Here is a 25,796-nt window from a genome sequence, read left to right as displayed (position 1 = left end):
AATTGTGCTGCTATAAACATGGGCATGCATATTACACTATAGTATGATGACTTTAATTCTTTAGGATAAATACTGAAGAGTGGCATAGCTAGGTCATAGGGTGGTTCCATTCTTACTCTTTTAAGGAAACTCCACGTTGATTTCTAGAAGGTTTATGTAAAAGTGTTCTTTTTCTCCACATCCTTTCCAGTATTTATTGTTTGTATTCTTGATGGCCATTCTAACTGGTTTGAGATAAAATATCAGTATAGTTTTGATTTCCATAAATTCAAATCAAGAATGAGGGTCTAGCTATGTTCCTGAAGCCGGCCTCAAATTTGTAATCCTCTCTGGGAATACATGTCTGTGCCACTGTACTTAGCTCAAGACTAAATAAATTTCCTTTTTTGTTGTTGTTGTTTTTGTCCTGGGAATTGATCCCAAGGTTATTCTATCACCGAGTACATCACTAATTCTTTTTATTTTTTATTTAGAGACAAGGTTTCGCTAAATTGCTGGGGTTGTCCTGGCACTTGCATCCTTCTGCCTCAGCCTCAAAAATAACTGGGATTACAGGTGTGTACCACTTCACCTGGCTTTGAGACCTCATTTTCACCTTCTGGGTTTAGCTGGAATTTCACCTTCTTCTTCTTTCTACGCTATGTAATAATAGTCCCCTTAGGCTGCTGTTAAGACTTAATTTCCTGGATACCTTGTTAGTCATTGATCACATAGCCCTTCATAGAGGAAGAAAGCCATTCCCCAGTAAGATAAATTCTGCTTCTCCAGTGTTTATGGCCAAGCATCCTATATCTTACAAAGCTGAACCAAGGGATGAGGGGTAATGAGGTCAACATTAGATAGATCATCTTCCTGTTACTAAAAATAACATATCTAGCTACTATAACTACCAATTTAGTTTTCAAAGGGCTTTACACTTTCAAAACAATTATAAATTGAAAGAAGTAGAAAGGTATGGTAAGCTTATTTTTTTTCTAGGAAGAAACTGAGTTTGGATGGTTAAACAACTTGCTCACATTTGCACCAAATTCTATGAAGATTCATTTACAATTAACAGAGCTGGGTAACAGACAAGTGCTATGGTCTGAATGTTTGAGTCCCTTCAAACATGTGCTAAAATCCTACCCCCCACATAACAAAGTGATGGTGTTGGGAAGTAAGGCAAACTTTGAAAGGTGCTTAGGTCAGGATCTCTCATAAATGGGACTAGTATTCTTTAAAAAGAGACCCGAGAGAGATCCTTTGTCTTTCCCCCACATGAGGTCAGAGTGACATTGTGACAACCAAACATACCCTACCACATAGATTATCTAAATATCATCTAAGTACCTTTCCTGATTCTGTGGGCTTAGAGTCAAAATGTAAAATCACTTTTAGAAATAAAGAGAATTAAATATTTTGCAAACTTGAACTTAAATTATTATACAGCTGAAATATCTTATTAAATACTATATCTCTATTATCACAACTGACATAGTATATTGCATTTATTTAACTTATTCTCCACTTCCTTGTATTAAAATGAGAAACTACACTATGAAGCAATGGACTAATTATTTTAAACACAATTTCAGTATTCCCAAAGTTATCACTGTGTCTAAAACATAACAGATTCTCAATAAGTGTTTGTTCATTGCTTCTTTGATAAGTGAAATTACTACATAAATGAAAGGAAAAACAAACATTAATGTGCATCTATCTGGAAAGGGCTATATCACTCTTGCCCAAATTCATAAAATAATTTAGGGTCCCTCAATTTTAACAATGACAGTCAAACACATTTTTTAGGCAGTTTATAATTATAATGACCTCAAGGTGAATAGTCCTAGTGGTTACGCATGACTTCAAACAACACAATCTGCCTAGTTGTGAAAAAACAAATTATGATATTACAATACATATTCTATATAATGTTCCAGCTAGGTACAGTTAGACCTCTGGTATCCTGGGGTTCTACATCTGCAGGTTCAATCAACCACAGATAGAATATAATCGTGACTATATTGAACATAAATAGGCTTTTTTTCCCTTGATATTCCTTGACAATATACTAAAATACCTATTTACATAGTATTTCCATTGTATTAGTCATTATAAGAAATCTACCGATGATTTCAAGTATATGACATGATACATGTAGATTATGTATAAACACTATACCATTTAATACAAGAGATTTGAGCATCCAATAAAATCAGTCTCCTTCAGATACAAAGGGATGACTGATTGCTTAAAAATGTTCCATTTGTGTGTTTACATATAATTTTCTTTAAACTGATACTTCTGGGTTCTAACCTCAACTTTTATCATTCACTAGTCAAATTACCTTATGGGAATTATTTAAACTAAGTCTTAGTTTTTCTCATATATAAAACTGAAATGATAATATTCCCCTCATAAGGCTTTTGTGAAGATTAAATGATTAAATGAAAGAATGCATGTAACATGTCATAATAGGTACTGAAAGCATGTTGGTAATTTCCTATTCTCCTTTCCCTTCCTTATAAAATCTCCCACACATGGGAGATTTCCACATTAAAAAAGAAAAAAACCTACTGACAAATTAATGAACAAATTTTATACTCAAGTACCACTCTGTGCTTATTTACACCACCTTAAAGCATGAATAACTTATTCCTTTGCAATTCCTGAAAATTATCAAATGCTCACTTATTTCTTTCCAAATTAGAAAATGGAAAAAATTGTCCCTAGTTTTCAAAAAGCCCGTAATTATGACAAAAATATCTGCCATGTAAGAACAAAAATAGCACGAGAGTGATTGTAATTGACCAATATCCAGCTATTCACAAATACTAGTAACAGTAACAATTTGTGAAATTTTTCAAATGTTTGCACATAGCAAAATATCATCAGAGCTAAAGCAGTTCAAACAGATACTAACCCTACCTCTGTCTAAACACCTGTTCCAAGTTTATTAACTGAAGTCACTTTAAGAATCCATTGTAGGGCTGGGATTGTGGCTCAGTGGTAGAGTGCTCGCCTAGCATGCACAAGGAACAGGGTTCAATCCTCAGCACCACATAAATGTAAAATAAAGACATAGTATCCACCTAAAACTTAAGAATAAATATTAAAAAAAAAAAAGAATCCATTGTAGGGGGCTGAGGATATAGCTCAGAGCCCTGGGTTCAATTCCCAGCACCACAAAAATAAATAAGTAAAATATATATATATATATATGTATATATATCCATTGCAAGAAGTAGTCCCTTATTTAGTGGACTTTTGAATGTTTTTAATTGTTTGCAATTGATGCAATCAGATATCAGTTCCTTTAAGGTAGTATGAATTGATTTTTTTAAAAATATTCCATGCCTTGGGGCCGGGATTGTAGCTCAGTGGTAGAGCATTTGCCTAGCATGCATGAGGCACTGGATTTGATCCCCAACACCACATAGAAATAATCAAATAAAATAAAGGTTTTGTGTCCATCTAAAACTAAAAAAAAAACCATGCCTTATAAATAGCACACTTATATTACATTGAAAATTTTATGTGTGGGCCAGACACAGTGGCACATGCCTATAAGCCCAGTGATTTGGAGGCTGAGGCAGGAGAACTGCAAGTTTGAAGACAGCTTCAGCAACTTAGCAAAACTGTGTTTCAAGATAAAAAATAAAAAGGGTTGGGAATATGGTAGCTCAATGGTAGGGTGCCTATGTGTTCAAATCCCAGTACTAAAAAGTAGAAAAGAATGTTTTATGTATGAATTAGAAAGTGCCCATTTATGATGTAAGCAATTAAAATATCTCTATTTTTAATAATTATATTCTGGCTGTTCTTCATCTTTTAAATTATAATTTTATTACAAAAATTTTAAATCATCAAAAATAGACTTAACAATATAACAAGTGCCCAAATGTCCACTACCCTGCTTCAACAGCCATAATGTCTTCTTTCCTGATATGTTTGTTTGTTTTTTCAGTGCTGGGGATCTAACCCTGGGCCTCAGGTATGCTAGGCAAGTGTTAACTGTGTCAAGTGTTTAGCAATATGCAGTACTCATTAATTTCTTGGGCTTAGTGGGAAAGTAAGAAACACAATCTTGTACTCAGATCAAAATAGGCAGATTCCCAAAGCCATGGCATAAGGATAAAAGTAAACTAACACTTTATGTTAATCACAAGGCTGTCTAAAATCTTATCTTATAGGTTTATGGCCCTTTTCCAAGTTTAAAAAAAAATACATAACACTTGTAATTTAAAATTCAAGAAAACTCAATGTCACATGCTTTTCCTACTGTGTATATATCTTTTAGTAACTATGTGATAATAATTATCATTAAATTTTATTTCAAACAGTCCAAGCTTTTAATGGGTAAGTTGCTAAAAATAAGTCATTTAGATAAGAAACATCTAAAGTTGGTGAAAATTAGACTTTATGACAAATATCAAGTTATATGTCACAGAAAATTTAAACAGAAGTATTATATAGAGTCCCATGAAGAAATACCTGAGTAAGAAAGAAGTCTTTCAGCATTTATTGGTTTTAATATATCCAATTTACAAATGACTGTAATTATTCTATTACTTTGTTAAGCTATTTATTAGTTATTATATAATAACCATTTTTCTATAATTTACATCCTTAGCACCCTCTCAAAAGTTTTCTCTTTGTTAAAAGTAAATTAAAATGTGAGTCATGACTATTAATACCAGTAATTAACTATAAACCAGTGTTGGATGCATGCAAATTGTAAAAATTTGCAATTAGACTTAATTTTTTAGAGAACATTACAAATGTCAACATTTTATAAAAATTGCTATCAATTTTCCAAAAAAATATAATTAGAGTAAGTCACCATTTAATGATAATCCACTATGAATAGTGATAATTTATATATATTACTTTTAATCCTATTATTCATTCAATTAATCTTTACTATGTCTAATGTGTAAATTAAGAATTATCATCTCCCTTTTATAGATGATGAAAGTGCCTTGCCTAGATTATTATGAAACTAGGTTACTGAATACTCATTCATATTATTTCTATATAAAGTTTAATGCTGTATAACTAATCTGAGTTGTCAGCTAGTATATTCCTAAAGCATGAAAATATTGGTCTTGTTTTCCACAGTGCTCTTACCATCGTATCTTAACCAACTTTCAGTATGAGAAATTACTATCACTCTGCATCCTAAAGGAACACAACCAATAGCCATGTTTTAACATCTAAGAATAAAAATAAACCTCAAGAAAACTGATCTCTGAATGCATAAGTCAAAACATTAACTGTCTTAATGTGCTGCTAATTCATTGATTTTATGAAAGTTACTCTGTATGCACTACCAAAATTCTCAAATGTTAAAACTGTTCCAAATTGCAATTAATTTAAAACACAAAACTTTATTTTTTTAAAATTGACATCTAACAAAATAACATTTAAAATCAGATATTTTTCAATTTCTTTTTTGAAATAAGTATTTATAAAATTTGTCTTAAAAATTATGATATAGGGGTTGGGGTTGTGGCTCAGCGGTAGAGCACTCGCTAGCACGTGCAAGGCGCTAGATTCAGTCCTTAGCATCACATATAAACAAATAAAATAAAGGTATTGTACCCAACTATAATTAAAAATATATATATTTTAAAATGATATAAATGAAGACATTTTTCTGAGAAACACAAATAACATAAAAATCACAAAAACAAAAATCTATTTAGTTGTTTTATTTTTTTAATATTTTTTAGTTGTAGATGGACACAATACCTTTATTTATTTATCTTTATGTGGTGCTGAGGATGGAACACAGTGCCTCACCCATGCTAGGCAAGTGCTCCATCACTGAGCCACAACTCCAACCCTAGTTGTTTTATTTATATCCTTTCAACTTTATCCATGGGAAAAGAGCTTGACTTACACAGCTAGCAGAACTTTGGTTAGTTCATACTTTACCAACTCAGTTTCTTCAACTGTAAACTAGGGATTATGCTTACTCTTAGGTTTACTAAGTCAGAAAAACAAAGCACAGAGTAGGTACTAAATAAACAATGGCTCCCTCTGTTTCTCTTAGGTGGCTGCCTAGGAACTCTGGTCATATTCCAGTTGTTGTTAAAGAAGTGATCATTATGGGGCTGGGGATGTGGCTCAAGTGGTAGCTCACTCGCCTGGCATGCGTGCAGCCCGGGTTCAATCCTCAGCACCATATACAAACAAAGATGCTGTGTCCGCCGAAAACTAAAAAATAAATATTAAAATTCTCTCTCTTAAAAAAAAAAAAGAATTGATCATTACTAAGAATCTCAATTTCAACAGTTTCTTAATCTGTGTTTTCCTGAAACTGTGGCATATATTGTTTTGTAGAGTGAGCTTAAGAACTCAAACTGCTTGAGTTTGAATCCTAAATAAATTTACTAGATTTTTTTGATTTTGAACATGTTACTTAACATTTTTATACCTTTTTATCACTGCTTTTAAAATATTTTTAGTTGCAGATGGACACAATATCTTTGTTTATTAATTTATTTTTATGTGGCACTGAGGATCAAAGCCAATGCCTCACACATGTGAGGCAAGTACTCTACCACTGAGCTACAGCCCCTGCCCTGTTTTATCACTTTTATAAATTATTACATTTGGATTATAACAGCAGCCACCTTAAAGACTTGTTATATGTATTAATAGAGGTAGGTATTTTTAAAAGTATCTGGACTAGATAAATATTCAATAAAGATTAGGTAGCTCACTGTCCTCTTGCTCCCACCATTATCATATATTTGCTTCTCATAGAGTAATTGAGGCTCTGTAATTGTTCATTTCTTATTTCAAATGTTTAAGTCTTGTCATCTACAGAAACATAAGTGGTATGTTTAATAGGGACCATTCTTTTAATAGGGGCTACTTCTTTTCTTTAATGAAAATGAAACACTAAGCAAAAAGAAAATGATCACTGAAAGAATAAATGAACAGACAAGTAAGTAGAAATGAATAGATAGATGGCAGCATAGCTTGGCCCTATAGAACTTTTCTTGCTTCTCCAATCCAAAACGCTTGTACTGTAAACATAACAATTTCACCATGTCTCCAAGGAAAAATGAATTCAATATCCATTAAATCAGAATTCAACTAGTATAAAACTGCTGAAAGTCTGATATAAAATCTCAAAGGGTTCTCAAAATTTAAACTCTCTGGGACTAAGGATTAGCTCGCTGGTAAAGTGCTTGCCCAGCATGCCTAAGGCCCTGGTTGGTCCAGCACCACATAAAGAAAAAGAAAATCAATTACCTTCTAGGTCTTACTTTCCCATTCCAAGGTAACAATCTCTCCTCAAATCTTCATTTGTCTCTCTTTCACCGTTTACAATATTTGTGTTTTTGAAATAAACACCAGCCAATAAGATATACATTTCTTCATGCTCTCACCACCAGACGCATCTATCTCTGTTCCTAACCTTCCCATACTGAAGAGCAAACCGTCAACATATGAAGAGATCTCATCCTTTGGGCCGTCTCAAGGACTTTTCTCAACTTTTGATAGTTCCCCCTTTGTCCTAAAACTCCTTCCTTTTCCTTTCCCTTTCTCTTTCTCTCCACCCCGACACCCCGCGCCTCACCTCTCTCGCAATGCTAGAGATGGAACCCAGGGCCTCACACATATTACCCAAGTGTTCTACCACTGACCTACACTCTCAGTCCCCTAAAACTTCTATTCTAAATGATCACTGATTCCATTATGTAAACACATATCTCCCATCTTTACAAAATTCATCCATAACCACCATTTCCATCTAACAATTGCTCCAATTTCTTCTATTCTACCTCATGGCAAAAGTTCTCAAAAAAAAAAAAAAATCTTCAGTTCCTCACTTCTATTTTTAACTCATTCCCATCTAGATTTTATATCTACTGCTCCATCAAATATGCCTTTATTCAACAACCCTGATATAGCCAAGTCGAAAGGTCCCTTTCCTACCTACATCTTATTAACCACTCATAAACACTTTACATAGATGATAATGCCTCCTTTCACAAAATGCATTCATCTTTTGACTTCCTATATATATTTTCTTGGTTTTCTGCCTGCCTTCAATCACTTGTTCTGCATCCTCATTCATTTCATCTCATGGCTCAACCCTGAGCCTCTTCTCTTCCCCTTCTGTACACTCTTCCCTAGATGATCTCATCTATTTCCAAGGATTCCCACTGCATTCCTCACTTGACCTGCAAAGCCCTATCAGATCTTCTCCCTGATTCTTTTCCAACCTCTTTTTATATGACTCTTCCCTCATTCACTATACTTCAGCCATACTAGACTCCTTCCTTCCTTGAATAGGGGCTTTCCTACCTCAGAGGCTCTATCTATGCTGTTCTCTCTTCCTGGAGCATTCTTCTCTTGGTTCTTTGAATGTCTGACTCCTCAACTTTCAAGTGTCTTTCAAAATGTAACTTCTCAAAGGTCTTCTCTGACAATTCTCCCCACCACCATTTTTTTATATTATATATATTTTATATTATACACATATATTTTATATTATATATTTTATAATATATTATATTTTGTTATAGCTACAGAAAACACTAAGACAGCAGCCTATAACCAATAAGGGATACAATAAGATAAAAACATGATTGCCTTGCTCCGAGGTAGGCCAAATCTGTTATGCCATTCATATCCCAGTGTTCTTCCTATAATGAGTCTGAGATTTATCTTCTTCATGGCCTTGCTAATATTTATAATTACCTATTGGTGTGGCTTTGGTCCTTGATCTAATCTTCAAATACCATGAGGTTAGGGACCACAATATTATCAGTATAAACTCAGCACCCAGCACAGTGAGGAAGACAAAGATAAAGATGATACTGTATGAAAAGAGCTTAGATGAAGCTTACTTTTAACCAACACAGTCTTTTGGAGACCATAATGGAAACTATTTCTCTACTATCATTAAAACTCATATTTAATCCAAATACTTGTCCTGTTTTACCATGTTACATGGTCAAATCATGTCACCTATAAGGCAAGATAGGTTTTCAAGAAGAGAGATGTTCTCATATTTATTGATTCTCATCAGTACATTAATGAATAGGAAAATAAACTTGTTTTTGTTTGACTCTTCCTTAAACAGGAAAAACTCATATGACTAAGCATTTCCCAAAGTTTTTACATCTGAATTTGACATCAACATCTAAATATTCAAAGTATTGAGTAAAAATGTACTGTTACATTGAGATAGTATTCATTTATTTCTTAGTTCATCTAATAAATATCCAAGTATCTCCTATGCATTTGGGCTAAGGACACAGCAGCATCCAAGGCACAAGAGATTCTTACTTCATGGAGTTTGGAATAGAACTGGAGAAGCAAATAGTAAACAAAGCAAACAGTAAACAAGGGTTGTGGCTCAGTGGTAGAGTGGTCGCCTAGCATGGGTGAGGCACTGGGTTTGATCCTCAGCACCACATAAAAAAATAAATAAATACAATAAAGGTATTGTGTCCATCTACAACTAAAAAATATATATGTTTAAATAAGTAGATAAACAAGATCATATTCAGAAAGTCAAAATATCAAGAAAAAAGCCAAGTAATTCTATTGAAATATATTGTTTAGAAATGTATAAATACTCCAAAATACTTCTAAAAGAATTTAAAGTAGATGTGTTTTAAGAGAATACAAGGACTACAGAGTAGGAGAAAATATCTGCAAAACAGAGATCTGATAAATAATTTATATCTAAAACATACAAAGAACTCTTAAAATTCAACAAGAAATAAAATAATTCAATTAAAAGTTGAGCTGCAGACCTAACACACCTTACCAAACATGATGCAGATGATAAACGAGCACATGAAAAGATGCTAGGTCTGGAATGTTGCTCAGAGGTAGAGCAAGTACCTTTCTAACAGACACTAAGCCCTGGGCTTGAATCTCAACATCAGGGGGGAAAAATGGTGACAAACATAATTCATCATCAGGGAATTATGAATTAAAACAAAAATAAGAAACTATTAGGGCTGGGATTGTGGCTCAGTGGTAGACCACTTGCCTAGCATATGTGAGGCACTGGGTTTGATTCTCAGCACCACATACCAATAAATGAATAATTTTTTTTTAAAAAAGAAAGAAAAAGAAACTACTACACACATTTTAGAATGGTTAAAATGCAAAATAATGGATAACATTAAATGCTAATGAGGATATGGAACAAGAACTCTCACTGCTGGTAGATATGCAAAATGGTAATGGTCATTTTGGAAGACAGTTTCTTGTAAGAGAAATCCAGCAATCATGTTCCTAGATATATATACAAATTGGAATTTGCATAGAAATTTTTTTTGTTCTTTTCACTTATATATGACAGTACAGAAATGTTTTAGTAGCTTTATTTATTATTATTTAGGCTAGAAATGTTACTCTATTGTAGAGCTCTAGTCTGCTTACCTAGAATGCCTGAGACTTTGTTTCTATTCTCAACACAGCAAAAATAAATAAAAATTTAAAAACAAATGTAACTATAATTGCCTAAAACTGGAAGTAACCAAGCTGACCTTCAATAGACGAATGGATACACAAACCCAGGTATACTCATACTTCAGAATATTATTCAGCAACGAAAAGAAACATGTAGGCAGGTGAGATGGAACATATCTGTAATCCCAGCTACTCAGGAGTCTTGCATAAACTAAGCAAGCATTGAGCTATATCCCCCATCCATTAACATATTTCTAAGTGAAAGAAGCCAATCTGAATGATTTGGCTTAGGATTCCAACTATTTTGGAAAAGGAAAAATTATGGAGGCTATAATAAAATAAGTGCCAGGGGTTCTGGGAGAGAAAGGAATGATGAACAAATAGGGAGAACACAGGGGATTTTTAGGGCAGTGTAACTATTTTATATAATAGGATGTGTAACATTCATTTATCAAAATCCTTAACACAAAGTGAACCCTAATGTAAACTATGGCACTATATATTTCTTTTACAGGATTTTGGTAAAAAATGATATAGTGATATTGGTTTATCAATTTTAACAAGTGTACCACATTAATGTACAATGTTTAATAATGAGTAAACTATGTGAAGGGGTCGTGTATTAAAACTACACTATATGTTCCATTTTTCTGCTCTAGAAAACAGTCTATTAAACTTTTTGAAGTGGGTATGTCTTGGGGTAGGGCTGTAGCTCAGTGAGAGAGTGCTTACCTAGCATGTGTGAGGTGCTGGGTTCAATTCTCAGCACCACATACAAATAAATAAAATAAATGTTCATTGACAACTAAAAAAAATTTTAAAAGTGAATATGTCTTGGGAGTTGGACTAGGGATATGTAGAAGTGGACAAGAGGCTGCCATCTCTCAAGGTGTATATATTATTCTGTTTTATTAAAAAAAAAAAAAAGGACCAAGCCAGGCACAGTGGCATATACCTGTAATCCCATAATTCAGGAGGCTGAGACAGGAGGATTTCAAATTCAAGGCCAGCCTCAGCAATTTAGCAAGACACTGTCTCAAAATAAAAAACAAAAGGGGTTGGGATGTAGCTCAGTGTCAAGCACTGCTGGGTTCAATTGCCAGTACCAAAAAAAAAAAAAAAAAAAAAAAAAAAAAGAAATGTTAAAAAGTACTAGGTTTCTTCTTCTCATCTCAAAATGTTTGTTTTAGACTCAATTTTTAAGTTGAACAGTTATTTCTAATGATGTCAATTCTTAAAAGTACTTTTTCACTTAATCTAAAATGTGGTATAATGACTTACACATAAAATAATGTTACATAGTTTTTCCTTATACCTTTATTGATAAAATTACTCCTAATTTTATTATGGTACACTACTTTAAATTAAAAGCACAGAATTAGAAATGGACTGTAGTTCACTATTTTTAGACATATACATAATATTATATAAACTATAAAAACTCAAAATATGACATTTTATAATTAATGTATAAATGCTCATTTTACATGACATTTACAAATGTCTGAGGGGGAAAATTTTCTGGAATCATAATAAAAATTAATCTAGATCATGTTTCAATATGCCACTTGTATATTACATGTCACCAAACTATTTTTTTAACATAAGTCGATAATGAGTCTCTAAAGGGACTTTGAGAAGCTAGTATGAAAATTTAGTCAAAAAAGGAAACAATAATTGCAAAACAAAACCTTAAGATTACCTTACTTAATTGACACTTTGATAAGCAGTATTCCAGTCCAACCAAAATAACTTCCAGAAAATATACTTTCAGTCCATGATTCAAAATGGCATATACTTCCCATAAAGTGAGGTAACTAAGCAGTAAAATTTGGCAATAATTTTACAAAGACAAATCAGTGCTAGCACAAAGTTTTCTATTTCCTTTTCATTCTTTTTTTTAAACAGAGGTTAACAGAAGCTCTTTCAGAAGTGCAAGGAAAATGAAACTATGCAATCCCTACTTTTGCAGAAGAGGAAACAGAGTCCCAGAAATTGTCATACCTATTTCAGGGTTCTTTTGCACACTCACTATAGTTCCCTGTTCTATTCAAACCATTAACGAACACATTAAAAATCCATCATTTTGAATTATACTTTTTAAAAATCAATTAAAGTAGAAAAATAATGGGGATACACTGAAGTGACTAAACCACTAAAACCACTTCTCTTAATGAACTGGTGCCTTTCATGTTTTTTCCTTATTTTGTAGTTCACAAGAGTAAATAAAACCTAGAATCCTGGAACTTTGCTAATCTGCCTTATCACCTGATAGCACCAATCACTTCTTGTCATCCTTAAAAATCCACATATTCAAACTCCCATTACGTCTTGATAGCTGCCCAAATCTAATGTCCATCCAAAGACTTACATTTCTAGTAGGCAGTTCAAATAAAAATAATTTTTTCTGCTGTGTCTAGTGTAGTTACAAAGAGTATGAGGCTTTGGAATAAGAAAGATTTGTATTAAAATCTACATATACACATTGATAAACTCTTGAGATTTGGGGCAAGTCTCTCAACTTTTCTGAGGCACATTTTGCTCACCTGTAGCTATATCTCAGGGGAGTGTAATGTTAGACTACATAAACCTAACATAAAATTTAAATGTTCAAAATATGTTATTCTCTCCTTTAATGTCATTACAAATATAATATAAAATATCTAAATTTTAAGTATCAATTCATGAAGTTTTACTCTCCCCACACCTCAGTACCCAGAATTAAACCCAGAGATGCTCCACAATTAGCCACATCTCCAACCCTTTTTCAAATTTTACTGAGACAAGGTCTATGTTACCTAGGCTGCTTTTGAACTTGTGATCCTTCTGCTTCAGCCTACTGAGTAGCTGGGATTATAGATATGCACCACTGAACCAGCTACATGAGTCCTACTTTCAAAGTTTCTATTTATGTCTACTATTATCAAATAGTAAACAGTTTCTTATCAACTGGCACCTGGTAATTTTAACTTGTCACATTAGTAAAAAATAATCAAAACGGTGTGAAAAGTCTTGCAAATGGCTAAATAAAAGTTTTCTGTTTTATTTTGTTTTGTTTTTTGGTACAGGGGACTGAATCCAAGGGTGCCTTATCATTGAGATATATCCATCCTGTTTATTTTTTTATATATTTTTCCATCCTGTTTATTTTTAACAGGGTCTTGCTAGGATGCTAAAGGTCTGGTAAGTTGTTGAGGTTTCGGCCTCAAAATTGTGATCCTCCTGCCTCAGCCTACCAAGTCACTGGGATAACAGGCATGTGCCAACATGTCTGGCCAAATAAAAGATTTTTAAGAATTTTGTTTTTAAAAGAAATTCTCTACCCTCAAAAAAATCATCTTTCCTATACTTTGAAATTCAGTGGCTCTCTTAGGCATTTTAAGTCAAATCATCAAATACAAAGGGGCCACAATATTGAAGGCAAATGGAGCTTGAAAGAGGATGAATAACCATGATATGCTGGAATCAGCAGTTTCCACAGGAAATTAATATGGATATATAATAATGGTGATAATTTGAACTTACAGGGAAATATTGGGGGGAAAGTACAGAGTGCTCTTTCTAGTCTGTAATTTATTGCTTATCAAACAGGGAAAGTGGGGATTATGTTGCTCTAACGAGCGATTATCTAAATTTAAAATTCGTGAAGTCATAAAATAAAACTATCGTAATTATTTTAGAATGTGTGACATGCTTTTCAAATTAACAATAAAAGAATACAACCCATGTGTCTTGATTCCCCCCCATTACAACAATGTAGGAATAAATTGCTACATTTTATTATTTTTCTATATTCTAGCATAATTATTTTGTTTTTTTACAATTACTGCAAACATTTTAATGTGCATAATTATTTTGTATTCCACTAATGCTATACCAAGATGAATAACAATTAAAATATACCCACTCTGTAATAATAGCTGAATATAAACTATCATGCTAAGTAACTTCTCACAACTTTAACCCCTTCTATACTCAAGCATATTTTTAATATTGACCCATACTTCTGTATGATTAATTTATTTCCCTTTTCCTACTGCTAATCATCCACCTATGCTTTGCATGATCCCACTTTTCTTACATACTTTAGAACTTTGTTGTGTGTGTGTGTGTGTGTGTGTGTGTGTGTGTGTGTGTGTGGTCACTTTATAGCTTTCCTGACTCACTTCTCAATTCTTGAAAAACTTAACCTGAAAAAAACTCCTGGAGGAGCTAGAGTTGAAGCTCAGTGGTAGAGCACTTGCCTAGCATGTGGGGCACTGGGTTCGATTCTCAGCATTTCATATACATAAATGAATAAAGTAAAAGTCCATGAACATCTAAAATAAATGTGTTAAAAATGTAATCTTCTTTTTTTTAAAAAAAACTCCTGAAAAACAAAACTCTTCAAACTGCTGGTATCAATGAGGATGTATGCTAGAGAAAGCAAGAATGACTGAGGGAAAGAGTACCTAGCTTTAAAGTCAGGGCATTTATAAGATGTGTAAACTTGGACCTATTCCTTGGCCTCTCTGAATCTAAAATGCTTAATCTTTCAAACAGGAAAAATTAACACATACTGATGAGGGCTGAATAAGAATGAATATGAAGAACATATAATTTGCATTCTCAATAGGCTTTGTCTACTCAGATCGGTGGTTCACAATGTTTTTTATTTTTTCAAAACTCTAGGAAATCCAAATATTCCTTTTCCTACTCACTGAAATCCATATCTTTGTCTATAAATTTCATGAGATCTAAATTCCATTTTATCCCCAATACTAGCTCAGAAACTTGTATATGTTAGAGGTTTGTGTGGAGAAAAGATAATTTAGTAGAGAAATTACTGTATATTTTTAATTTCTACTAGGATTGAACAAATTAAGTTTCCTTTTCCTTTTTTAAAATTTTTTTAATTTTTTTTTTTTTTTTTTTTTTTTTTAGTTTTCAGTGGACACAACATCTTTATTTTATTTTTTATGTAGTGCTGAGGATCAAACCCAGCGCCCCATGCATGCCAGGCGAGCACGCTACTGCTTAAGCCACATCCTCAGCCCAAAGTTTCCTTTTTCAATAGTTAAAAACAATTTTAAAAATTACATTGCCTATGGTATTTTTCTAGCTTACTTCCCAGGAGAATTTGATTAATAGAAAAAGGATACTTATGTTTACAAGTCCTTTCCTTCTGAAAAGCTCAAAGATTTTCTCATCAATCCTTATAATCATCTCTGAGATAAATGGAGATGGGGCAAATAGAATTATGAATTCATAATCCATAAGAGTTCATAAATTCCACAGTAAAATTTCCATCTAAGTTTTCAATTTATATATACTTTATCATAACTCTCTTTCTGAATTCACATAAGGTACCTAATTTTCTTATTACATTAGAATATTGTCTGTACCAAAAATATTTTTGTCATTTAAGAAAACAAAAATTTTATAAAGTGTTATATATAGTAAGTGAAACAGAATAACATAAAAATGATCAATTTAATCTCCTAAACTACCCTGTTCAGTCTACTGACCATAGTTCTACTTCAGCTAACAAATACAAACTAAAATATTTAGGAATTAGACACAGTCTCAGCTTCAGCTTCCTTCTACTAACCATATTGGTTCTTTTGTGCTAGGACTTTCTAATAAACTTTGCTGACTGATCAGCCAGAAACCATCCTTACCTTTTCATCTGTCAACAGAATCCTTCTTTTGTTCAGGCAACACCCAGGAAATAAATTATGATCGATTAACTTATCTTGGCAGTCCTGATCCCCTTTTCCAGTGATTGGTCTAAGACTTGCTTCCTAGAACTGTCCAGTTAGTTAGTTGAAGGAAGATGCTAGGAATTCTTAGAGCATAGCTAGAGAAACAGGCTCTTTTGCCCCAACCCCAGTCAATTTCTTTGCAATTAGAAGGCTGTCAGGATGAATCTGATAATTAAGAGCTGAACTACTATTTTGAGACCAAGAGGGGAAGACCAAGAGAATTTCCATGATCCTGACACTGTACCCAGATACAAATGAGTCTAAGAGTTTCTTTATATCTAAAATAAATGTTATTATTGTCTAAGTCACTGAGGGTCAAATACTCTGTCCCTTCAAATTGAAAGTATCCTAATTAATCTACTTGTTACTTCTGTACTACCATGCAGTCTTCACAAGAGCCCAATGAAAATTACTCACTTTGGGGGGTTTTGTCTATTTTTATGGATTAGAAAACTAAGGATTAGTAAAGTTACATAGTTAATAATAACAAAGTTGAAATTTGAATCTAGATCTAACATTGAACTTTGCATTTTATTTTTCTTTTGTGATACTGGGGATTGAACACAGGGACACTCTACTACTGAGCTATATTCCCAGTTCTTTTTATTTTGAGAGAATCTTGCTAAATTGTTCAGGCTGAACTTGAACTTGCAATCCTGCTTCAGCCTCCTGAATAGCTGAGATAGCAGGCATGCACCAATGCACCTGGCTCCTCACGTTCTTTTTAAAAATACAAAATTCCAGGGCTGGGGTTGTGGCTCATCGGTAGACAACTTGCCTTGCACATGAGGCACTAAGTTCAATCCTCAGCACCACATAAAATAAACAAACAAAATAAAGGTATTGGGTCCATCTACAACTAAAAAAAAAAAAAAAATTACAAGATTCCTTTTTTTCCTTAATTACAACTTGTGTTTTAAAAAAAAAAAAAACAAACTAGTTGGTTGTGTTATTAGCTATCAGAATATGAGGAGAGCTAAAGAATATCAATTATTCTTATAATCTTGCCGTAAGGATCTAAAGTCTGCAACTCTATTTTGTATTTAATTTATATTGGCAAAAGACAAGAATACATATGTCAATATATTAAGTCCCAGATTGTCTACTACAATGGCAAAAAAATCCCACCTAAAAAAGTGAGATGGAGGGCTGGGCTGTAGCTCAGTGGCAGAATACTTGCCTAGCATGTGTGAGGCACTAGGTTTGATCCCTAGTACCACATAAAAATAAATAAACAAAATAAAGGGATGCTGTCCATCTACAACTACAAAAAAAAATTTTTTTAAAGTAAGATGGAGGGCTGGGGTTGCAGCTCAGTGGTACAGTGCTTGCCTAGCATTTGTGAGGCACTGGATTTGATCCTCAGCACCACATATAAATAAATAAAATAAAGGTATTATGTCCACTTACAACTAAAAGAAAAAAAGTTTTTTAAAAAAATGAGATGGAGTCTTAAGTCTAATAGTCAATTTTTTAAAAAGTAAAAAAAAAAATATGAACCACAAATATTTTCTAAGCTGAAAGAACAAACTTCCTTATTTCAAATGATCCCATTAACTAAGTATGTGTCAATATAGAAACCACAAAGTTAACACTTCCTCAATTCTCATCTCTTCATAGAAACTGATTCAGTATAAATCTTGGCAATAAGCAAGGTCATTTTTTATATAGAAACTTATTAGAACTGGATTTTTAAAAGCTATTTATTATGTTTTCTCAAACACAAATTTATATACAGAATACTGCTTTATTAATTTCTAACTGAGCATTACAAAATGAACATGCCAGGTTTCTGAGGTGATACATGCATCTTACCTTCCCACATGCTCTGCAATGATGCCTCCTTTTAGTGAATGTAAACCGGGCTTCACATTTCATGCAATTTGGAGCCTGGGAATCTGGTACCCATACTGGAGCCACCTCCCCCAGAGTGGTAAATGGCTTTCTGGCAGAAATTCCAAACTGACCAGCTCTGAGATCATTATCTGGGCTATCTGGAGCTATTGCAAGGCACGGTCTACTGGAGATCTCAGCTTCATAACTTTCTAAATGTTCTCCATTTGTATCAGTAATAGAGATGTTTCCCAAAGATGCATTGCATACATTGGTTGCTGAATTTTCTCCCACTTTTGCTTTCCCAAGAATATCATTTTTGTTTTTAATATTATTTCCACTGTTTGCAGGAAGGTCATTTTGTAAATGATCTGATAATGGCTTTGGAATTTGAAGTTTAAGATTAGAAGGTTGCTTGGGTCTTGCACCACCAAAAGGAACACTGATAGACTGCAAGTTTGCTACTATCTTGGGGGAAGATTGTCCAAGCAATGATGGAACTTGACTACAGAAGTTTTGTAAATAATTTTTCTTCATGAGGTCACCAGTGCTGTTTAAAAGCAGTCCACTCGCTTCTGTAGCCTCATTTCCTCTCTGTTCGTAAATATTTGAGTAGCATTCTGACTTACTCTCTTCTATTTCTTTTTCTTCTGTTACTGAATCTTCTTTGGAAGGTAATGTCTTTGGAACAAAAGAAACAACTGGGCTCTGCATTCCATAGGAATCACAACCATTAGAGAGAGAATTTGCTGCTGGTGTATCTATAACAGTGGAGAAATCACATCCTTCACCTTCATTCATGCAAGTTCCTTGTAAATCTATACCTGCATCTACTGTTCCAACACACTCTACTGCACCATCACCATTAGTGGCCTCAGGCTGACTAACCTGTAAAAACTTTTCATTTTCTTCATTTACTTGGGTATCATTCATCTCATTTGGTTTAGTCAATTTCCAATTTGTCATCTCCTGAGAGTCAGAGAAATGCTCTGTTATATTAAGAAATTCTGTAGTGCCAAGAATTTCTTCATGTTCATAACATTCATCTTCATCAGCCCTAACATTAGTAGGCACAAGGCAATCTGAAAACTGTTCACAGTTATTATCCCTTCCAGACCCATTAGGCATGTCTGGTTTGAGACACAAAGCTAAACCAGACCTCAGGGATTCTTCAGTTGATCTCTCACATGTTGGCTCTTTTTTTGTCAAAATCTCCTCACTCAAGTGGGAAAAGGAGTTTGGACTCCCTAAATCTGTCTTAGGAGAGCTGTTTTTGTCTGTGAGATCTTCGCCTGGTATATAGTTCTCTTGCTTTTTAACATCAGGACCTCCATCTATTCCCTGGGATGAGATTTCTGACTCAGATGTTAAACTTGTAATAATAGGCATGTAGGGATCTCTATTTATATTTTCATCATCCTTTAATTGTAAAGGGGAACAGATATTGGCTAGATTATCAGTTGAAGCAGTACATAGATGGTTAACAGAGTCCTCCTCTGCTTTTGGTCTATCCAATAGATCCATTTGCTTTTCAGAGTTTATATCTTTTTCAGTGGACCCATTCATACTAATACTAAATTGATCAGATTGTCTATTTTCATTATCTAGTGAACAGCTAAAAGAATCCATGAGAGATTGACTATTATAATCATTACAATCCTGCAAATCACTTTGTAATGTTCTTTTATCACAATTATGCATGACAGCTACCACAAGAACATTCTTCTCATCTGGCAGACAACTTAGGTTTCCACATTTCTTATCTCCCACTTCAACAGCAATGCGTTGATCATCCTGGTTATAGTTATTCTTAATTAACTGATCCTCTGCAATGGCATTTTCATCAATCCACATTGTGGCAATCTCTGGATTTAGACTACAGTCCTGTCCATTAGCACAATGATCTTCTCCTTCCCTGGTCAGGGGAGATGAATGAGCAAGAGAGAAGATTTTTAACTGTGGTTGTGATTCACTAGAAACTGCAGGTTCATTCACACTGGCCAATGCAGAGTTAAATGACAGTTGGTGAGAAGAGGGATCTAGAATCTTATTCCACTTTGTGTCCAATAAAGTAGGAGAAATTGTTTCATCTGAAAAAAAAAAGTAGTTACAGTAAGTTTGCTGATAACATTGAAATGCTACTAGGGCTAAGTTAATCAACATTTCCAACTATACTCTGAAAATGAAACATACCTAGGATATGTGAAAATAAAATATTCCTAGAATATAAAGGTAAATAATTTTTTGCTAGGAATAAAAAATATATTTAAGACAATTCCTATAATCATGTCATCAGATTGTAATATTTGAGAACTTTCAAAGAACAAAAGAATTCTATGTTAATCTAATAAAATTAAACTGACCCTCATACCCAAGAAAGGGGAAAGCACCTTTGGATTGTTTGTGTACACAAGGCTGGGCACAGACTAATAATCTAAGATCAGGGGAAAAACAGAAAAGTAGTGAGGATAGAGTAATTGAGTGGGAAAGAAAATGAATAAATTTTTCTATGGAGACTGAATACTCATATAAAGTACATCATGATTGGGATATAGGTTACATGGTTACCTCCATTTGTCAAAACTGTATAGTTAGCCAGAAGTAGTTACTCCTAACTACTGGGGATGCTGAAATGGGAGGCTCTCCAAAGCCCACAAGTTCAAAACCAGCCTGAACAATTTAGTAAGACACTGTCTCAAACAGAGGGGGGGCAGGAAACCTGTGGAGTTAAGATCTATGCACTTTAAGGAATAAAAAGTTTGCCTTTATAAAACTGTAATAAAAGACTGGCTCTGGGCTCAATCCTCAGGGAGGGAGGGAGGGAGGGAAGGAAGGAAGGGAAGGAAGGGAAGGAAGGGAAGGAAGGGAAGGAAGGGAAGGAAGGGAAGGAAGGGAAGGAAGGGAAGGAAGGGAAGGAAGGGAAGGAAGGGAAGGAAGGGAAGGAAGGGAAGGAAGGAAGGAAGGAAGGAAGGAAGATAGAAAAGAAAAAACTGTAGAAAAAAAACAAGAAACAGGAAGTGAGAAACAAAGTTATAAATTAAAACTGGCAGCAGGTCAATAACTATATTGAAGGTGGATGATGGATGTACTGAGGTTGTACCTATTATGGTTTTTTTGGTTTGGGTTTTTTTTTTTTAGTATTGGGGATTAAACTTGGGCACTCAACCACTGTGCCACATCTCCAGCTCTATTTTGTATTTTATTTAGAGATAGCATTTCACTGAGTTGCTTAGCGCCTCACTATTGCTGAGGCTGACTTTGAACCCTTGATCCTCCCGCCTCAATCTCCTAAGTCACTGGGATTATAGGTGTGTGCCAGTGCACCCGGCTTTTTTTTTTTTTTTAAGTTTGCTACAGTATGTGAAATTCAGCTTGAAACCATGTCATAGTACATTATTATTTAGGTTTGTATTTATATTATCTGAGGACATTTGGCAAAAGTGTTTATCTAATTAAATCAATTTACTTACAGTTTATAATTTAGAATGATTTCATATAACATTTCTGTTTACTTTTTAATAAATCAAGTTGTAGTGCTATTGTGTATGTCTAAGTTGGAAAAATAAGAAATAAGGCACTTAGCCTTTCCTACTTTCTTCTGTCAATAATTTAAAACCATGGTGCTGAAATTATGCAGATATATCTATATCAATTTTCAGTGCACCCTTAGCACCTTATTCATATCTTTATTAAGGCATTTACTACATTGTAATGCAACGGCTTATTTACCTCCTTTTATCCACTGAATAATTTCTGAAGGCAGAAATCATTTCATTCCATTTGTGTAACGCCTCACTTTGCACAATGCATAGTATATAGTAGGTATACAATAAATACATGGCGAGTATATACCACAGCAAAAGGACTAGACTGGGTAAATAGAAGATTTAAATGATAGCTCATTTCTCTATACAATCTAGTTAGGAAAATCAAAATACATGCAATATACATGAATATCTAATTGGCAGTATAGAGTGGCCTACATATTTGCAAATTATTATGTGGGAACAGAAAATAAATTTGGAGAAGAAAGGCATGCAGGTAGGATACCTGGGATTGAACTCAGGGGCACTTGGCCACTGAACCACATCCCCAGCATATTTTGTACTTTTTTTTAGAGACAGGGTCTCACCGAGTTGCTTAGTGCCTCGCTTTTGCCAAGGCTGGCTTTGAACTCACAATCTCCCTGCCTCAGCCTCCTGAGCAGCTGGGATTACTGGTGTGCACAACTGCACCAGGCTAGAAAGGCATTTTTCCAGGATAAAGTAAGTGAGCTTACAGAGACAGAAGGAACTGAATAAGCTTCAGAAAGTTTTAAGATTGAAAATGGAGGCATTTATAAGTAGGGAATAAGAAAAAAGCATAGCATCAAACTTTAGAATTTAAAAGAATAATTAGTAAATCAGTTTAGGATAAGAAAAAAATTAGCATAAGAAAACAGTGAAATGAAGCTACAAATAAATCATAAAACATCCAATTGTGTAAAGAACAGCCTTAGTATCCTCTGAATTACTAAGTCTAAAATTTAAATCCAAATTTAGGCTGGCAAATATTTGAGATTTAGTAATTTGAATTTTCTTTTTTAAATAAGCTGGTTCCTGGAAATAAAAAAGAGATACTCTTCTACAAGAATATCTAATAATATTCAAACAGGAATGATGAGGTATTAAAATTTTCAATTTTAATCATTTCAATTTTAATCATTCAATCACCACTACCAGGCATAAAGTTAAGTACTGAGTATAATCAACAGGCCATTTGTGGGATATTTTGCATTTATAGAAGGAAATAAAGTAATACAGAATGAGAAATCATTTCATTTAAAGCATACTCTCTAAGGTACCAGGTTAGAGATGATAGTTTTTAATGCAACTGGTACTAAGATTCAAAAAACTAAGTTCAAACGAAAGTAACACATAGTTACAACCAAAAAGCAGGTGTTGGAAATCCTTCTTAACTGAAGGAGTTGTTGTGGTTTTATTTATTTATTTGTTTGTTTATTTATTTATTTTTGCAAGCAAGTGTTATATTTTATAAGACATTTTTACAGACTCGAACAAAATATACTGTAAAACAACTATACACAAAATACCCTACTAGTCTACAAAAGTCACAAAGAGATTAATGTAATAAACTAATGGTTTAGAGTCAATGATATTCTGGAAGTATAGTATTCGTAGGATATGGTAAAATACCTAGATATCTAGTGACTTAAGTAACTATAATACACCGAGAGTTAAACTGAAGAAAGTATTAAGAAAATATTTATATAAATGGTTGAAACTCAGAGGAAAATATATTTTCTGACTTGATATGTTACAAAACCTACCTAGATCCAATAAAATCCCAAATCATCAGATTTCACATTTACATGAATTAGAAAGAGCCTAAAGATACAGGCTATGTTGGGTCATCAATGAGAAAATATGAGAAAGACAGCCATTACAGATAAACTTTTCCTTCCTTTTCCCTTCTCATCTCTTTGATCTCTATTCTATTGAGGGCTTATTCCATCACAGACACAAAATAATGAAATCAAAACTAAATCTCATCCCAACAGCTATCAAAGAGTAACTTGAATCACTGGCTATCTTGAAGGTTTGTAGACCATTACTAAAAATCAAGTCTTTAGATGGAAAAATATTACTTCATAAATTTGTTATATACTATTTCTGTTAGAAATAGAAAAAAGGGGGGGAAAGTGGGAGAGGTAAAAGAGATTTAATTATGGCTTATTCCTTTAAGTCAACTTGAGAGGACAATTTAGGGAAAAGGCTTCTCTAAATGAAGCCAATCTTAGGCAGACATTTCTAGACTGAGATTTGAGAACTTATAATTTAATTAACCATATTGGCAGTTACTAAAAAATGTAAATCTTTTAAAGTTAGTTTTAAAATATCTCTTTACTTTTTTTTTATTTTTTTTTAAGAAAGAGTGAGAGAGGAGAGAGAGAGAGAGAGAGAGAGAGAGAGAGAGAGAGAGAGAGAGAGAGAATTTTTAATATTTATTTTTTAGTTCTTGGTGGACACAACATCTTTGTTGGTATGTGGTGCTGAGGATCGAACCCGGGCCACACGCATGCCAGGTGAGCGCGCTACCGCTTGAGCCACATCCCCAACCCTATCTTTACTTTAATATACTGGGCAATTGTTATGGTTTGAATATGAGATGTCTCCCAAATACTCATGTGTAAGACAGTGCAAGGTTTGGAGGAGAAATGATTGGATTATAACCTTGACCTAATCAGTGAGCCAATTCCTGATGGGATTAACTGGAGGCGGGTAGGGTATAGCTGGAAGAAGTGGTTCATTGAGTGCATGGCTATGGGGTATCTATTTTGTATCTGGAGAGTGAAGTCTCTTTGTTTCCTGATCACCATGTGAACTGCTTCCCTATGCCACAGCCTTTCTCCATGATGTTCTGCCTCACCTCCAACCCCGAGGAATAGAGCCAGCATTCTATGGACTAAGACCTCTGAAACCATGAGCCCTCAAATAAATTTTTCCTCCCCTAAAATTGTTCTAGTCAAATCTTTTAGTTGCAGCAGCGAAAAAACTGACTAAAACAGAAGCAATATGGAAGAGTTATTTTTTCTTTTTTGGGGGGGGGGGGATCAGGGATTGAACTCAGGAGCATTGATCACTGAGCCACATCCCCATCCCTATTTTGTATTTTATTTTGACAAGGTCTCATCAACTTTCTTAGTGCCTCACTTTTCTTTTTTTAATTATTTTTTAGTTGTCAATGGATCTTTATTTTTATTTATTTATATGCAGTGCTGAGAATCAAACCCAGTGCCTCACACATGCTAGGCACGTGCTGTATCATTGAGAGCCCCATGCCTCCTCATTTTTGCTGAGTCTGGCTCTGAACTCTGGATCCTCCTGACTCTGCCTCTTGAGCTCGTCTTAAGACATAAATTGATTGTTTAAAGTAGGTAGAGCTTAGGCTTCCTGGATCCTACTCTTGCCACTTCACTTGTTAGCAAGGTAACTTTGAGGAAATTGCTTGACCTCTCTATGCCTCTATTCTCATCCATAAAATGGAAATTAGAAGATCAACTTTTATTGGATTGTTTTAAACATTAAATGATATAATCCATGTAAGTATCTGGCACATAATATTAAGAAATGTTATTTCTTCCTCTGGATATATATCATTATTGTCTTGACTCTTTTTTTAAAGTACCACATCTTTGCTGGGTAGTGGTGCACACATATAATCCCAGATACTTGGGAGCCTGAGATAGAAGGATTGCAAGTTTAAGACCAATCAGGTTAATTTAGGAGCACCAGGTCTCACAATAAAAAGTTTTAAAAAGGGATGGAGATGTAGCTCATGGTAGAGTGCTTGCTTATCATGCACAAGGCCATGGGTTCAATCTCTAGTACCATAAAAAAAAAAAAAAGTCTACTTCCTTTTAGATCCTCACAGTGTCTTTCTCCATATTGTAAACCCAAATAGAGTCACCAATGTAAATTTTTACCTTCGTTTTGTTCAAATTCATCTAACACCTTGTCCAGGTTGTAAGCTTCTGCTTGGAAGTAATTCTCCATCAGTGAGGAAACTCCACTCAAGAGACTTGTTTAACCTAAAAAGCACATCAAATTTGTTTTACACTTTGAATTATTAAACTATAGCTTATAAATCTTAAATTTACAAGGATAAAATCTCTTCTAAATCTATGCAGACAATGGTAAACAATAAAACCTCCTGCCATCTGATATATTTTAAAATCTTTAAGTTAATAAATTCTAGAAGCCTGTAACTTTACAATCACCAAAA

General features: G+C 33.9%; 1 protein-coding gene across 5 annotated transcripts in view; it reads right to left on the bottom strand.

Annotated features, from left to right (window-relative positions):
- The window catches only part of Zfyve9 (zinc finger FYVE-type containing 9), a 175,484-nt gene that overhangs the window by 74,710 nt on the left and 74,978 nt on the right, over positions 1-25,796 (bottom strand). For all 5 annotated transcript variants that reach the window (XM_078026249.1, XM_005326071.4, XM_078026250.1 and 2 more), the window contains 2 exons: positions 25,498-25,602; positions 17,994-20,101 (listed from right to left, as the gene is read on the bottom strand). In XM_078026249.1, coding sequence (XP_077882375.1) covers positions 17,994-20,101; positions 25,498-25,567 — 2,178 coding nt within the window. In that variant the 5' untranslated portion in view covers positions 25,568-25,602. The remainder of the gene's footprint in view (positions 1-17,993; positions 20,102-25,497; positions 25,603-25,796) is intronic.

The sequence above is a fragment of the Ictidomys tridecemlineatus genome, chromosome 11 (assembly GCF_052094955.1).
Source record: "Ictidomys tridecemlineatus isolate mIctTri1 chromosome 11, mIctTri1.hap1, whole genome shotgun sequence".
Taxonomy (NCBI): domain Eukaryota; kingdom Metazoa; phylum Chordata; class Mammalia; order Rodentia; family Sciuridae; genus Ictidomys; species Ictidomys tridecemlineatus.
The sequence above is the reverse complement of the archived record's forward strand: the minus strand, read 5'-3'. Positions and strand labels throughout refer to the sequence as shown.